The sequence below is a fragment of the Phaethon aethereus genome, assembly GCF_964289735.1.
Source record: "Phaethon aethereus genome assembly, chromosome: 6".
NCBI lineage: Eukaryota > Metazoa > Chordata > Aves > Phaethontiformes > Phaethontidae > Phaethon > Phaethon aethereus.
In genome coordinates, this window is record NC_138580.1 from 11,031,652 (window position 1) to 11,045,337 (window position 13,686).

At 45.4% G+C, this 13,686-nt stretch overlaps 1 protein-coding gene across 1 annotated transcript in view; it reads left to right on the top strand.

The window, feature by feature from the left end:
- Nucleotides 1–342: 342 nt before the first annotated feature.
- ESYT3 (extended synaptotagmin 3) overlaps nucleotides 343–13,686 on the top strand; it is a gene marked incomplete at its 3' end in the record, with an annotated part of 33,730 nt that continues 20,386 nt past the window's right edge. Inside the window, exons 1-4 of the mRNA XM_082001613.1 lie at nucleotides 343–669; nucleotides 6,862–6,903; nucleotides 7,792–7,926; nucleotides 8,485–8,561. Of these exons, the coding sequence (XP_081857739.1) occupies nucleotides 385–669; nucleotides 6,862–6,903; nucleotides 7,792–7,926; nucleotides 8,485–8,561 (539 nt within the window). The 5' untranslated portion in view covers nucleotides 343–384. The remainder of the gene's footprint in view (nucleotides 670–6,861; nucleotides 6,904–7,791; nucleotides 7,927–8,484; nucleotides 8,562–13,686) is intronic.

Sequence of the window (13,686 nt, forward strand, 5' to 3'; positions counted from 1 at the left end):
AAAAAGCAGGAGGAAAGAAGTACTGTTAGTCTTCCAAGCTGTGAGTGTCCAGAACCAGCACGTTGTTTCTGCCTCATATCCGTCTATCTTAAGCAGCAGGCAATCACTCTGGCGTGTGGGGGTGTGATGAGTTCCCTCACTCCCACCCCGCTCCCCGCTCGGATGCGCCGCAGGCTACCGGTCACACCGGTGCGTCGCGGGGTGCTCGTTGGGGGGCGCCATGGCGCGGCTTGCCCCGCCGGTGCTTCGCGGGGCGCTCGCTGGGGGGCGCCATGGCGGGGCGGGGCGCGCCTCCCCGCCGGGCGGAGGCAGCTGCCGCAGCGGCGCGGGGACCGGCACTCGGCGGGGGCGACCCCTCGGAGTCGGGGGATTCCGGTGCGCGCCATGAATCCCGCGGCTGCCTGCCGCCCCGCCGGCCGGCGGCCGGGCGCCCTGCTGCGGTTGCTGCTCTCGTCTGCGGTGCGGGCCCTGCTGTGGCTGGGTCCCGTCTACCTGGCGGGGTACCTGGGGCTGAGCGGCAGCTGGGTGCTGCTGGGGCTGGCGCTGTGGCTGTGCTGGGGACGCAACCGGCGGTGGAAGCGTGACCGGCTGGCTGCCGCCTTCGCGCTGCTGGAGGACGAGCGGGAGGCGGTGTGCCGGGGCCTGGCCGCCCGGCAGCTGCCGGCTTGGGTGAGTGAGGGCCGGGGGTCAGAGGTGCGCCGTGCCCTCCGCTGCGCCGCCTGTCCCTCCGGAGCAGCGGCGGCGGGAGCCCCTGGGGGCGGCGGGCGGCTCCGGGCTGCCTGGCTGGGGAGCGCCCGGCGGGGCGGTGGGAGCAGAGCAGAGCGCGGTGGCAGTGACGCCTTGGGCCGAGCAGTAAGGTCTCTGATTTTGAAGTCTTGCTCAGTTAAGTGAGTACTAAGCGGGAAGTTGTTTTAGTCCAGGAGATGTGCGTGTTGCTGTAAGCGTGCTTGTAAAACAGACTGCTGTATCGCCGGAGAAATCTTCTTTCAAATACGTGCTGTTGCATTGCAGGTATTTTGGTGTAGAGGAGACTTATTTTAGACCTTCTCATCCAGAATGTTTTTTCCCCCTTTAGTGTCATTTGAAAAAAAAAAAAATCTGTAAACATAATATTCTTTGCCTGATAGAAACGAAATATTTAAAGAGCCATCTCTTGGTAGTATGGAAAGCCAACCTCTGTTTGTTCTTCACGTTTGTTCCTACCCACCCTAGGTTTTAAAGTGAAGAAACTTGAAAATCTAGTCGCACGTATTACTCTACATTGTCTGTTATTTGTTGGGTAGCCTTGGTTGGCTGATGGAAAAGGATGATGAAGGGTTTTTTTTCTTCATCATCATTTGCTTAGAATTTAAAAACACATCAGGGACTGGTAGGGAAATGCTTTTCTTTTAAGAAAGAGAATATCAAAGAGCTCTATTTGTAAGGAGTGTTGTATGGAGACATTTATAGTCAGCAAACTGTTTTATATAGCCTACAGCACTTGGCTCTCCTTAATGCTGTGGGAAACGAAGAGAGTTGGCACTTCTGAGGTGTGAGGCCAGGGTCTCTTAGCAGAGCTGGTGCAGCTCCCTGCACATGTTTCCTCCTGCTGGGCACAGAAGTCTGTCTCTGAATGAGATTTCTGCTTGTGTGTATTGACAGAGCATCTAAAGCAACGCAGAGCATTAATGAGTGTAGCGGTGTCAGCTCTTGCCCTGATGCTGTAAGAATGGTGTGTTTCATCCTCAAGTGCCCTGAGACTTGGTAATGAGAAATCGATTCTCTTGGTCATGTTGAAAAGTCAGAATTACCCCCCCCAACACACACACACACACACACGATATCAAAAGTTCTTAGGTTTTGTGGTTGAAAGTGTCAGGCTTTATTAGTGCAAGGGCAGGTGGTCGCTGGAAAGGGTTATTGATTGCCCTCTACTCGGCGTTCACAAGGCTGCACCGGGAGCGCTGCGTCCCCCAAGCGCAGGAGAGGTTTTGACAAATGGGGAGACTCCAGCAGAGCCCACCGAGAAGGTCTCTGCTCCGAGATGGAGCACCTGGTGTGTGAGGAGGGGCTGATAGAGCAGGGGTTGTTCAGCCTCCTTCAGGAGAAGGGAAGGCTTAAGGGGGATCTCACCGCTATCTCCTGCTGCCTGGGGTGTGCTCACAGGGCAGGTGGAGTGAGAGTCTCTTCAGAGGCCTCACTCCTGACTTGTGAATTCTTCAAGCGAGCTGCCAGAAGGCAGGCTATAGGACCTGAGGATAAAGGGGCTGCACCGTGTGCTTTTAGTTTTAGCTTTTATCCATATTGCCATTTCTCCTCCTTTCCTTTTCTATGTCAGTAACTTTTGTTCTTCATCAGTTGGTGTTTGCTTCCACACTATACTTGTACTTGATGGTTTTTTAACTTCTCAGTCTTAATTTTCCTTCTATTCCCTTCCTCAGTTTCATCTTCTACTTTTCCTCTGTGCCAGTCTTGGAGGCTGCTTCTCACCTGCTGTCTATTCAGTTTATTCTCTGTGGTGTCATCTTTTTTTAATCTTTCATTTTTGCCTTTCAGTGTTCATGAGCCTTCAACTGAAACAGCTCTAAAAATGTCCCTTGCGTTCTTCTCTCCTGATGTGCAGAGGTGGGAGTAGGAATACAATTCAGGCTTAGGGGAAGCATGGGTTGGATTTGCAGTGTTGTAATCCTAGGAAAGGTTCTGGAGGTGTGAAGCAATGGCAGTGTCTTAGGGGATCGGTAAATTAGTTGTCTCCTCCTGTGGTAAAATGAGGAGGATCTGTCCTGTGAAGAGTTAAGACCAATCATTGATTGCACTAGTTGGTTAAAACCATTCTCCCCAAGAGCAGTGCAGTGGCTCCTTCAAACGTGGCTCAGGCTCCGCTTGATCCTGGTATCAGTTGTCAGGACATGCATTCATATTGCGGCCTTTTCTTCAGGGGGGATGCTGGGAGGGTTTCCCTCATCTACTCAACCATCTGTTTTGGGGAATTTGTAGGGTTATTTTGCGACACCCGTCTCTTGGCTGAAACCAACTAGTGAGTTTGGAATAGAGGCATTCCCGTGCCAGACAGCTTACGTGGGCAGGCTGTGCTTCCTTAGGAAACCAGGCTGGAAATCTGCTCATGTCGATCGTGGAGTGGGTCTTGGAGAGGTGAGACTTTCTGACTTCAGCCTGTGCAGCCTTTAGCCTGACTCTTGTAAAACCAGTCAGTGCCCAGAGCAGAGGTACCTGGGCTTCCACCCTTGTTCTGGCTCCTGGGGTGGTGGACTTCTCCATGTTGCTTTTGCAGCTGTTAGCTGAGAACATCCAAGTGTGCTGGGTTTCTTCCTGATGTAAAACTCCTTTTACTAGGAGAAATTGATATTACTGGTACTGGGTGCAGAACAGTCCTTTTAAAACTTTGCCTGTTAATTCCTTGTTCATGCAAAAGGCTTGTTTAGACTTTTTTTTTATTTTGCCCCTGCACAGGGAACTAAAAAAATGGTCCTTTAAAAAAAACCAAAACACCAAACAAAACAGCCCTGATGGATAGATTCCTGTGTTGTATTGTAACAGAATGGCACTGTTGTGTCAGATATGGGTTTTGCTATTGCTACGGTAGTTGGTGTGGCCTGCTCCAGGGCAAGGTGGAGCCATGCAGAAACTTAAACGTTTTCTTTACTTGCTAGTAATTGGCCCTTACCTAGTGTTTTTCATTTTCAAAGCTCTTTTCAAATGCTAATTAATTTTTGCAGCATTCCTAAAATAACGGCAAGAAGTATGCCTGCTTTTGTAAATGGGGAAGACTGATTTTGATAGAGTGACTTGCCCAAGGCTACAGGAGTAAGTCTTATTCTGGGATAGTGTTAACTGTGGCTGGTTCTGGGCTTAGTAGGAATTGTTTTGTGCTTCTTTCACCTGTGCTGTAATGATGACAAACTCAAGGACAAGACCTTGCTGCTAGGGCTCTCACCAGTAACAAGGGTCAGAAGTGAGTCTGAAGTCCAGAGCACATGGTTAAAAAGTATGTAACTACAGATGTGTTTTTTCCAAAAAGTATTAGGACACGATAAGTTCTTGGAGTAAGCTGTTGGGCCAAGAAGAGAGTTCGATGGTGTCACTGGTCTGAACTAGAGCAGAACTCATCTTCTGCTAAGTGGGACATGCATGTTATGGGAATACCCTGTGGGAAGGAAAGCTCAGAGCTTGTGTCTTACTAGAGAGAAGATGATCTAGATGCCACGCTTGGATGCTAGGCTCTGCTGCTTCTGCAGAACTGCTCATTGAAGTCATGCCATTGAGTGTAGCTGACCTTTGGTAATGGGAACCCACTGAAATTTGGTGGCCTTTCGTAATAGGCAGAAAGCTGCCTTTCACCAGAGACATGTAGTTGGCCAGTTTCTGTGGTGTTTGCCTCTGTGAGAGCCCCATTGTGTTAGCCAAGGAGCACCTGGTGGTCTTTGGTACCTTTGAGCTACAGCAGTGCTATTTCTCCCGTCTGTCCAAGGAAACTGAGGCACAGAGTGCCTGGGTAGGAGCTGTGTTGCAGATGCATGAATGAGGGTATATCAAACAAGATGGAAATGTACCACAAATGGCTGCTAATCCTATCACAGCAGTCTGAGGAGTGACACAGTGATCTATGATTCATTTTGGTTGCTTCTGGAGATTGCCCTGGGCTGTCTGTTTGGGTGTCTGTGGCTCAAAGAGTGAATTCAGTTTTGATTTTTCTTAAGGTGGGTCTAGCTGCTGCCTCCTTCTCATGGTTTTTGCCTGTTTCCTGATGCTCCTGTGTGCTGTTCCAGCTCCCCTTGGCCACCAGCTTGCTTCTCGGATGCCTCTTGCAGTTGCATCTCTCACAGCTTTGGCTCTAGTGAATAATCCCAGCCAATTTTGGTCAAGCATTGGAACAGGCTGCCCAGGGAAGTGGTGGAGTCACCATCATTGGAGGTATTCAAAAAAACGTGTAGATGTGGCACTTCGGGATGTGGTTTAGTGAGCATGGTTGTGTTGGGTTGATGGTTGGACTTGATGATCTTAGAGGTCTTTTCCAACCTTACTGGTTCTTTGACTTTTAGTGACTTATACTGTGCTATGTTTCTCCTCTTAGTGTTGGTGGGTCTTACACATGGGCTGTGACTTTCTCATTGGTATCTGGTGGCCTAACTGTTGCTCTGAGTCCTGGTCTATCCTATCCTTTTAGGTCACATCCCTCTCCTTGCTGTAAGATCTTTTGAAGCACAGCTTGCCACACTACTTCCATCCTTGCTTTACCCTGCCTGTGACTGATCCAGAGCTGTGGAGCACATGCTGCGGGACACTGGTGCTTGGCAGTTGTGTTGGAGCTGGGGACCAGCTGGCTTCAGGCCAGCCAGGATTTATGTGCCCTGATGGAGGACTTTTTTGTGAAAGATGAAGGGCTGGCAGGTGAAGTGGAGGTCCCTTCATTCACATAATCCACCTTACTGTAAAATGTCAGCCGCATTTTATCAGTATTGATTGTCCCTTCTGGTGCTGTATTCTTACTTTGTCATGCAAATAAAGCTGGGTAGGCTGACATTTCAGTGAACTTGCATCGTCTTGTTTAATGGAAAATTTGCTATTTAGAGTATCAAAAGAAATTGCTTCTAAAGAATATGGTAATATCACTTTTTAAAAAAAATGTAATAATTGGAGATAATTTGAAGCATTATTTGAGCAAGGGAAATGGGCTCTGAAATCATACATCAAGGTAGAATAAAAGGCAAGCTGCTGTCCATTCCATCCGAACATCTCTGAGCACCTCTCTGAAAGCTGCTGAATTAAACAGCAAACCTTTGACTGAAGAGTATAATTCACAGCCTTTGTTTAGAAAGGTAATGTATTGTCCTACCCAATTACTATTATCAGGCTAGATGATAGTTGAAGGAGTCTCTTTGTATTTGGGTGCTCTTGTAGAGCTGAGCAGGGCCCGGAGCTGCTGCGCCATCCTTCCCTTCTGCAATAACCTGCTACCAGCTTGTAGCACTGGTTGAAAATACCACATCCATAAGACTTTAATGTGTGATTGTTGCTCTTCACTCAGCAGCTTCTTGTTGAGGTCTGAGAGATCAGTTAGTTACCTGAGAGTGGCCTCATGTCTGACTGTCCCGATGGTGATTAAACAAGTCATCACTTCAGGGAACTGGAAGGATTTTGTAATAAAAGGTATTTATAATAATAATAAAAAAGGATATTATTTATAATAACAATAAAAGGGATTTTAACGCTTCTTGTTGGCATTTGATGTGTCCAGCTGAAAACATGGATACACAAGTGACTACTTCATTTTAATTTGTCTTTAGCATCTTGAAAAGCTCTGAGAGGTGAAAACACTGGACTGTTACATGTGATAGTGTATGCTAATAGGCTTGAACTCTCTCAGTGCTTCTTTTCCCTGAAGCCATTGGCACTATGTTAGTATTAGTAGCTGCCATAACCAATAAATCGAGTTTCCCAAGCAGGTTCTTGTTTTCCAACTTGTGATGCCCTGGTTGAGGTGAGCCACTACAGGAGACAGGTCTTGCACAGCTCATGATCTGGAAGGGGAGCAGGTTCTCATGGCTTCCCATGGCATGACCAAGAGAAGGATGAGAAATCTAATGCTGCTTTACATCATGAACAGGATATGATACTTGCTTTAATCACATAAATGTGCCAAGAGGCATAATGGTACATCAGTGCACGTGTTTTCTTTTGCCTTTTACTATTTTGATATAACTTTTCGAGGAGGTAGTGAGTAATAAAGGATGTATGTATGAGGGCAGAAGGTTCTCAACTTACTCTAGGACTTGTTCCACGCTCTGTGACATCTTCTGTGTGTGTTACAGTATACTGAAACAGATGGCATGTGGCACTCACTTTATTTTTCTTTGCATCCAGGTTCACTTCCCTGATGTTGAACGAGTGGAGTGGCTGAACAAGGTGAGCAGCCCTGAACTCTGGTTTGTGAGGCCATCTGCCCTGAGCTGCATTCCACACAAACTCTACTGGCCAAGTCTGAGGAAGTTATCAAGTCGCCTCAATACAGCTTAACCATGTCAGTGTCTGTACTTAAGTCTTGGAGCATGTAGAGTTGCCACTGAGGTTTTGGTGAGAGCCAAATATGTGCCTGGTTGATACAGGTTTGATGAATTTGTCCACAACACTTCACTCTGAGATTTTAAAAAAAACAAAGTGAGTGTGTGTGTGTGTGTTTTATTTATATAGCTGTATATATGTGTGTGTATAAGAGTATATATGTATGCCTGTATGTATTATTATTTTAGCAAAAGTAGTGTTATCTCTTTCCAGAGAGATTCCCAAAGAGCCCTGAGGCAGGCGTTCCCATCAGCAGGTATAGTCAAGCTCTTGCTGGAACTGGACTCTGTGGAATTCAAAGCAAAATAGCTGAACTTACAAATTAGCATTTTCTGTTTTTCTTTTCAGCAAACTTTCTTTTTGATGTAAAAGCTCATCTCACTCCTCTCTGAATAAACCTAACTCCAGGGAACTTTGTGACACTTTAGAGTAGTTAGGGACTATTGTGCTTTAGAGACTTTAACCCTTTGCTGGCTCAGTCGCTGTGGTTAGAAGCAGTCAATAGACTTTATGTGCTGAAAACTCACCCTTCAGTTCTGAAGACAAATTCCTTTTCTGAGGAACTGAGATGTATCCTTCCATAAGGATGACTATAGAGCACAAATGTGACTTGGTATTTTAACAGGACAGACATTAATAGCCAGGTATTCTGTGATGTGTGTGTCTGTTTCTCAGAAAAAGATATCTTGTACAAAGAATCTTCAGTGTGTTTCCACTTTTGCTATTCTTTAGGTCCTTGTACAGGCTTGGCCATACTTTGCAACAATCATGGAAAAAACATTTAAGGAAGTTCTTGAACCAAAAATCAGAGCAAAGAATGTACATCTGAAAACATGCACCTTTACCAAGATCCACTTTGGCGAGAAGGTAATGTGAATCCTTTGCAAAGCTTGCAGTTCAATCTTTTCTGAGAAGTTCAGATGCAAAGGGGAGAGCGTTTGGCAGTCTGATGTTCAACTCTTTAATAGCTCTGAGTGTTTAACACAATGGTATTGGTAAAACACTGCTGCCTCCTTTATTCCCTCCCCATATTGACCTAAGTGTCTTCATCGTGAAGGAAAGGTCATACAGGAGACATATGCATCCCTTCCCACCGGCTATCAGTGTCATGGGACTGGAGTTAGAAAAAGGGGCATGTATCCACATTTCTTTCTGGTACACCCTTGCAACAGGAATTTTCAGTGCTTCCTAAGGCTTGCCGCACGGGCTACTTGCAACACGCCCTGTATTTGAGGACTGCCAAGGCTGTTCACACTACCTCTTTAAGGGGAGAACTTGTGTGGTTTACTCATAGTTTACATGCAGTTGTACAAAGTCTTTAATGAATGCTTCTGTACTGAAATTGATTGAAGTGAGTATGACTTTTCTCTTGGGCTTAACTTGAAAGATATTAACTATGCTGTATCTTGTTTGTCTTTATTTCAGTGCCCTAGAATCAATGGAATAAAAGCCTACACCAAAGAAATTGATAGAAGACAAGTTATCCTAGACCTGCAGATATGGTAACATTGCATCATTGATTATGTAGATGGTTCTTAACTCACTGCCCATTTGACACCTGTGTGTGAGTTGTCATGCTGGACTGGACATGTGGTCCACTAAGATTAGCATGAAGTGGGGAGGTCCTTATCTTATGTCAACCTAGAATGATATGAGATAATCTATCCCCCAGCTGGATGTCCGCAATACTAACTGAGGTGAGATGTTATGCATGAGCCTTGAGGTCAGAAAGCAGCGTCACCTGCACAGGTCTAGGTGGCCTGTCACTGCTGCTGTAGGTATAAGAACGTGCCCCTTGGCTTTGCCATTCACGGCAGTAAGAACCCAAGTTTTGAACTGTATTTCCTGTTCTGGCTGCTCTGACAACTCTCAAGCATGGTGGTGCTTGATCTGTCCGTTGCCACACTATGGTTTCTCTTCAGTCCAACCTCTGCAGTTCTTCCAGAACTACTTGTGCTATTTGTTTTTTAATTCCTTCCCCTAGATTAATCCTCTTGTTTTACTCACCATTTGTTCCATGTGCCACCCAATACATTTGCTTTTTTTGATTACAGCTGCTCTCTGAGCAGAAAACTGCCTCTAGCTCTATTAACGACAACAAAATTAGATAGAGCATTTGATACCTTCCAGTCTGTTTTGAATGAGCTTGTGTGTTTTGTTAACATCGGAGCCACTTGCAGAGCTAAACTCTCTCCTGGTTTAGCCTGGAGAATGGAATTACTGGGGGAGTTACCACTTGCATGCTACTGTAGTTCTGTAAGTTTAGTGGGTGATTAAGCTGCCTAATTTAAATGGCTTTTCTTCATGGTAGTGCCAGGATAAAGCAGCGTGAAATTACGGAGTGTCTTGGCAACAGCACAGAGCAGCTCAGAACTATGCCTGCTGCTTAATGTGGCAATGGCATGGCAGCATCCCCAGACCTGGCAGATCACCACCACTCCCTGCAAAATGACATGCTTGATTTTCAGCCAGAACATGTTTTGCTTCAGTGGTGTCAGTGAAGTGCTCTTTGTAATAGCCAGACCAGTTTTAGGGCCTTTGGCAAATCATTCGTGCTTTCTGCATTGAGATTGAGGGATTTGATGCCTTTAAGGCTCTGCAGGATGTTGCTGCTATTCTCTGTTAAACTGCTTCTCCAGGCTGCTTCTGCCACATACTCATTTTCACTGCCTTTTGACAGTCACTTGCAGAAGGATTCCCCCAACTCCTCATTCCTGCCCCTCTGGCAGACCTGTCAGCATCTCCAAACTGGCTACTTGCTTCTGTTCTGTCCTGACAATAACTTAACCTGAACTGTCATCTGATAATCCAAGTATTTTGTGTATTCAGACAGCAGCATTCAGCCTACCTTGTCTCTCTAATGGGGATCTCTTCTCCTGGGCTGTGTTAAGGACCCAGCTTCTTTTCTGTTAATATATTAAAATCAGTTTCTGCAACTGAGCTGAGTGTTGTGCATTGTACAGTGGCCGCAGGAGGTAATGTTTTGCCTCTAGCATGGGGAGAAGCAAATTTATGAGCAGTGATGCACTTTAGCTGACTTTTTCTGGATTTCCAAAGGAATATGTTTTTTTTCTTTAATCAAAGAAACGTGCATTCTCTATTTTTCTGGAGCAAAGCAAACTCCCATGACAAAATAAGCTCTTAGTTACATGAATAGCAGTGTCTGCACCAGTGCAGCTGGTGTTGGGAGAAGAGCTGGTTAGAGGAGATGGACTTGAGCAGCCCTACTGTGAGGCTTCCACCCTTTGCACTACCCCTCAATCACTGCATGCTGGTGAGGTTTAAATGGCTGGATCTGCCCACAGATCTGCATCCTAGCATCACAGCTCTGGAGAAGAGTGCTGTGCTATGGTTGCCAGCGCGGTGCACTTTACAATGCCAAGACCCCAGCGACTGGCTTCCCTCTCTTGGGTTAGGTTTCAGAGAAGCGTAGCTGTGACATTAAAGGATTAACATGTCTGCATGTTATAAACATGACTCCTTTGCCTTGGTGGTTGCTAGCTGTAGTTTTGTGGGAGTTACCTTGCTGGTGAATGCACGCAAGTGTGGCCTGTTGGCTGGCTCACCGCTGTATGCAGTGCTCACCAGGGCAGCTGCAGCAGGGAAGGCCGAGTGACAGCTTCGTGCAGAGTGCTGTTATCCTGGTGGACAGCACTTCTGCCTTGGCAACAGCTCTGCCCTGCTCCACTGCTGAGTTACCCTTTGTGTTAAGCAGTGTCTTGCATCCAGAAATCTCAAGGTGCTCTGTAGATGCTTCTTGCTTTCAGTCTCACAACAGTACAGGAGGAGGGATATTTCCCCTCCAGTTTTATCAAGGAGGCAACTAACCTCTGAAGCCACTTTGACTTGGCCAGGCAAAAACACAGGAAAAGGGCAGGAGTAGAAAAAAACCCCTTTCCCTCTTGATCTTCCTTTGTGGTTTGTATGGAATCATTTGTGTAGTTTCAATAGCCACTTGTACACGTATGGTGCCTCAAGTGTTTTGTTTAATCAGTTTGTTCTCCTGATCTCCATAACATGATGTGGCACTGAATGCTGTGGTTCACGTCTGTGCCATGTGAAGAAGAGCTTCCTTTCCTCTGTGTTAAATTTGTGATGTAATATTACAAATTGTATCCTTTGCTTGGTAACTGTGAAAAATAGCACTTAGAGGTCCCTTACTTGTACGTGCAGTAGCTGTCAGCAGAGCTGGTGATGCAGTAGATCTGGTATCACATGGAGTTACCAAAAGGAACTTGAGAAGCTGCTTTAATTAAATCTGTTAATAACAGCTTACATGTCCATAGCATCAGAGCATTGGGAATGGTTACGTAGAGTACTGTCTCATTACAGTCTTGACTGTCCCACATGAAAGGACTGTACTTGAGTTTTTGGCAGGAAACCCAAGGGTCAGAGGTTATTACTTGGGAGGCATAGAGACCTTTTGGCAAAGGCAAGGAAGGAGCCCATGAGTCTTCTTTCCAAGTCTTTTGCTCAGTCCCTGAGATGATGCGCCTAATTGGTGTAAACTAAGTTGTGTAAATTTTGTCATGGCTTATAGGACTGAGCAGAAATGTTGAGATAATCACTGCTTATCCTCAGGTCTTCCATGCAGACAAAGTTTGTCATTTATCTGTCTGAAGGTCCTGATGTCTGTGTTCTGTTAATGTATCCACTTCCCTGTGCAAATATACCTGACCTACAGCTTTCACATGACACACAAGAAAGTATCAGGGTTCTTGCAGTGGCTAAATGAAATATAAGATCCTTGTTAGACTGGGATCTGAAACACCCAAATCTGAAATATGAGATCCCAGATGGAAATAAACTGGCAATACTCCGGGATCTCCAATCTAAATGATGAGCTAAATGATGAATCTGTCCCCTGAACATAGGGAGCTGACAGCTGCATTCTCTAAATGAATTCATGTCAAAACATTCCAGAAATATTCTCCAATAGTGCATTTTTCAAAATAGGAACTGTAAATGCAGCCATTTGACCTCCTACAACTGCTTTTCTTCCCATTAATCCTGCAATTGCCTGAGCTGCTGTAGAGCCATGTAATCATTTGCTATAATCGTTGGAGATTCAGTATTTGAAGGCACTGTTACCTCCCAGAGAGATGTCTTGCAATCCAATTGCTTCTTATTTCACTAATCGGATTTAGTACTCATAATTTTTCATTGGAAATGTTTTGAATTTTCATTTTCTTGCTCTTCAATGTCATTTACAGTGCATGATAGAACAACAGCATAATAATTAATGTCTATAAAAAAATGTATGCATTGCAATTTAGTCTTAAAAGAGAATCTCTGGACTTCCTAACTGATGAGTTTTCAAAACTGGAAAGATAGTCTCTGTCATCCAGTGCAGAACTGCAGAAAGTAGTCAAAAGAAGTGTGCAACAATACTTTGAGCTTTGGTGGAGTTTGGGTTAACTAAATTTGTGGGATCTTACAAGAAACTAAAAACATTTTGGAAACCTGTCAGTCTTGAGCAGAAAAGGAATGCTTGCCCTCAGGACCATGACTTGACAGGCAAAGGGGAAAGGCAGAGGTGGTCTGTTTTTTCTCACACCCCGTGGTACTTGGTCACGTTTTCTTATCTCTCTTATTTGTCTAATAGTGCTTGCTCATTTACCCAAGTCCAAAGTCAGGCAGGCTAAGCAGTAGCCTGCTTTACAGAGCACTCGAGAAGGCTGAACCAAAGGGGGCTTTTAGCACGCGGGCTGATGAGAAGATGGGGCCCATGGGGAATTACTTTACAGGCGGAGAATTGCATGTGCCTTTTCTAAAGGGGTATGTAGACATACAGGTTAGTCGAACTTGTCTGTGTGTGCTCTTGTAACATCCCTGCATTCAGCTAGTAGATTGCCATTGTATCGTAAACGCTGGGCAGATACGTGCACTTGTACAAACTTCTCCAGTTCTCATCCATGGCACAGGCATGCTTAGCTGCATCTCCTTGTGCCATATGTGATTTCAGAGAGAAACAGGTTCTTCCTCCACCCCTCACAGGTGGGTAAGTCGTGGTCCTCTGGATAGCAGTGAAGGGGCTCAGCCCCACATGCTTTTGAGTGTCAAGGCTTGAGTTTGGCTCAGGTGTGCTCTGTCAGGGAGAGGACAGCAGGGAGCACAGCAAGGTTATGATGAGCAGAGGGAGCAGACGAAAGCACCGGCAACTTGGACTGGAAATGAGGAGTAAAACTAATGAACAGAGAGTGCATCCTTCCTACCAAGCACCCTGGCATGGGAGTGATGTCTGTATGAAGCAGACTTAAGGATAATTAAAGGCTTGGGCTCTGATAAAAGAGGTTAAGGCTTCACTGACATCTAGGCTTTAAAACATGATTGCATGTGTTGAAGTGTTACTGGAGAAGAGACACATTTAGCACTGGGTGGGAAGAGTTTTTGACTGTGTCGGAAGGCATAAAGTTTGTAATTTTTTTTGTATGCAACTATTATTTGTTGTGTTGGACACTGGCAACAGCTGAATTAAATCTTCTTGGATCAATTACTGCAAATCGAGGAACTCATTTCGCTTATCATTTGGACCTTTATTATGACAAGGCTCTATTAGCACCCAGTGTAATGAGCTGTAAGGTACTGTCAAAATTATAGAAATTAATAAATGTAAAAATAAGTTTG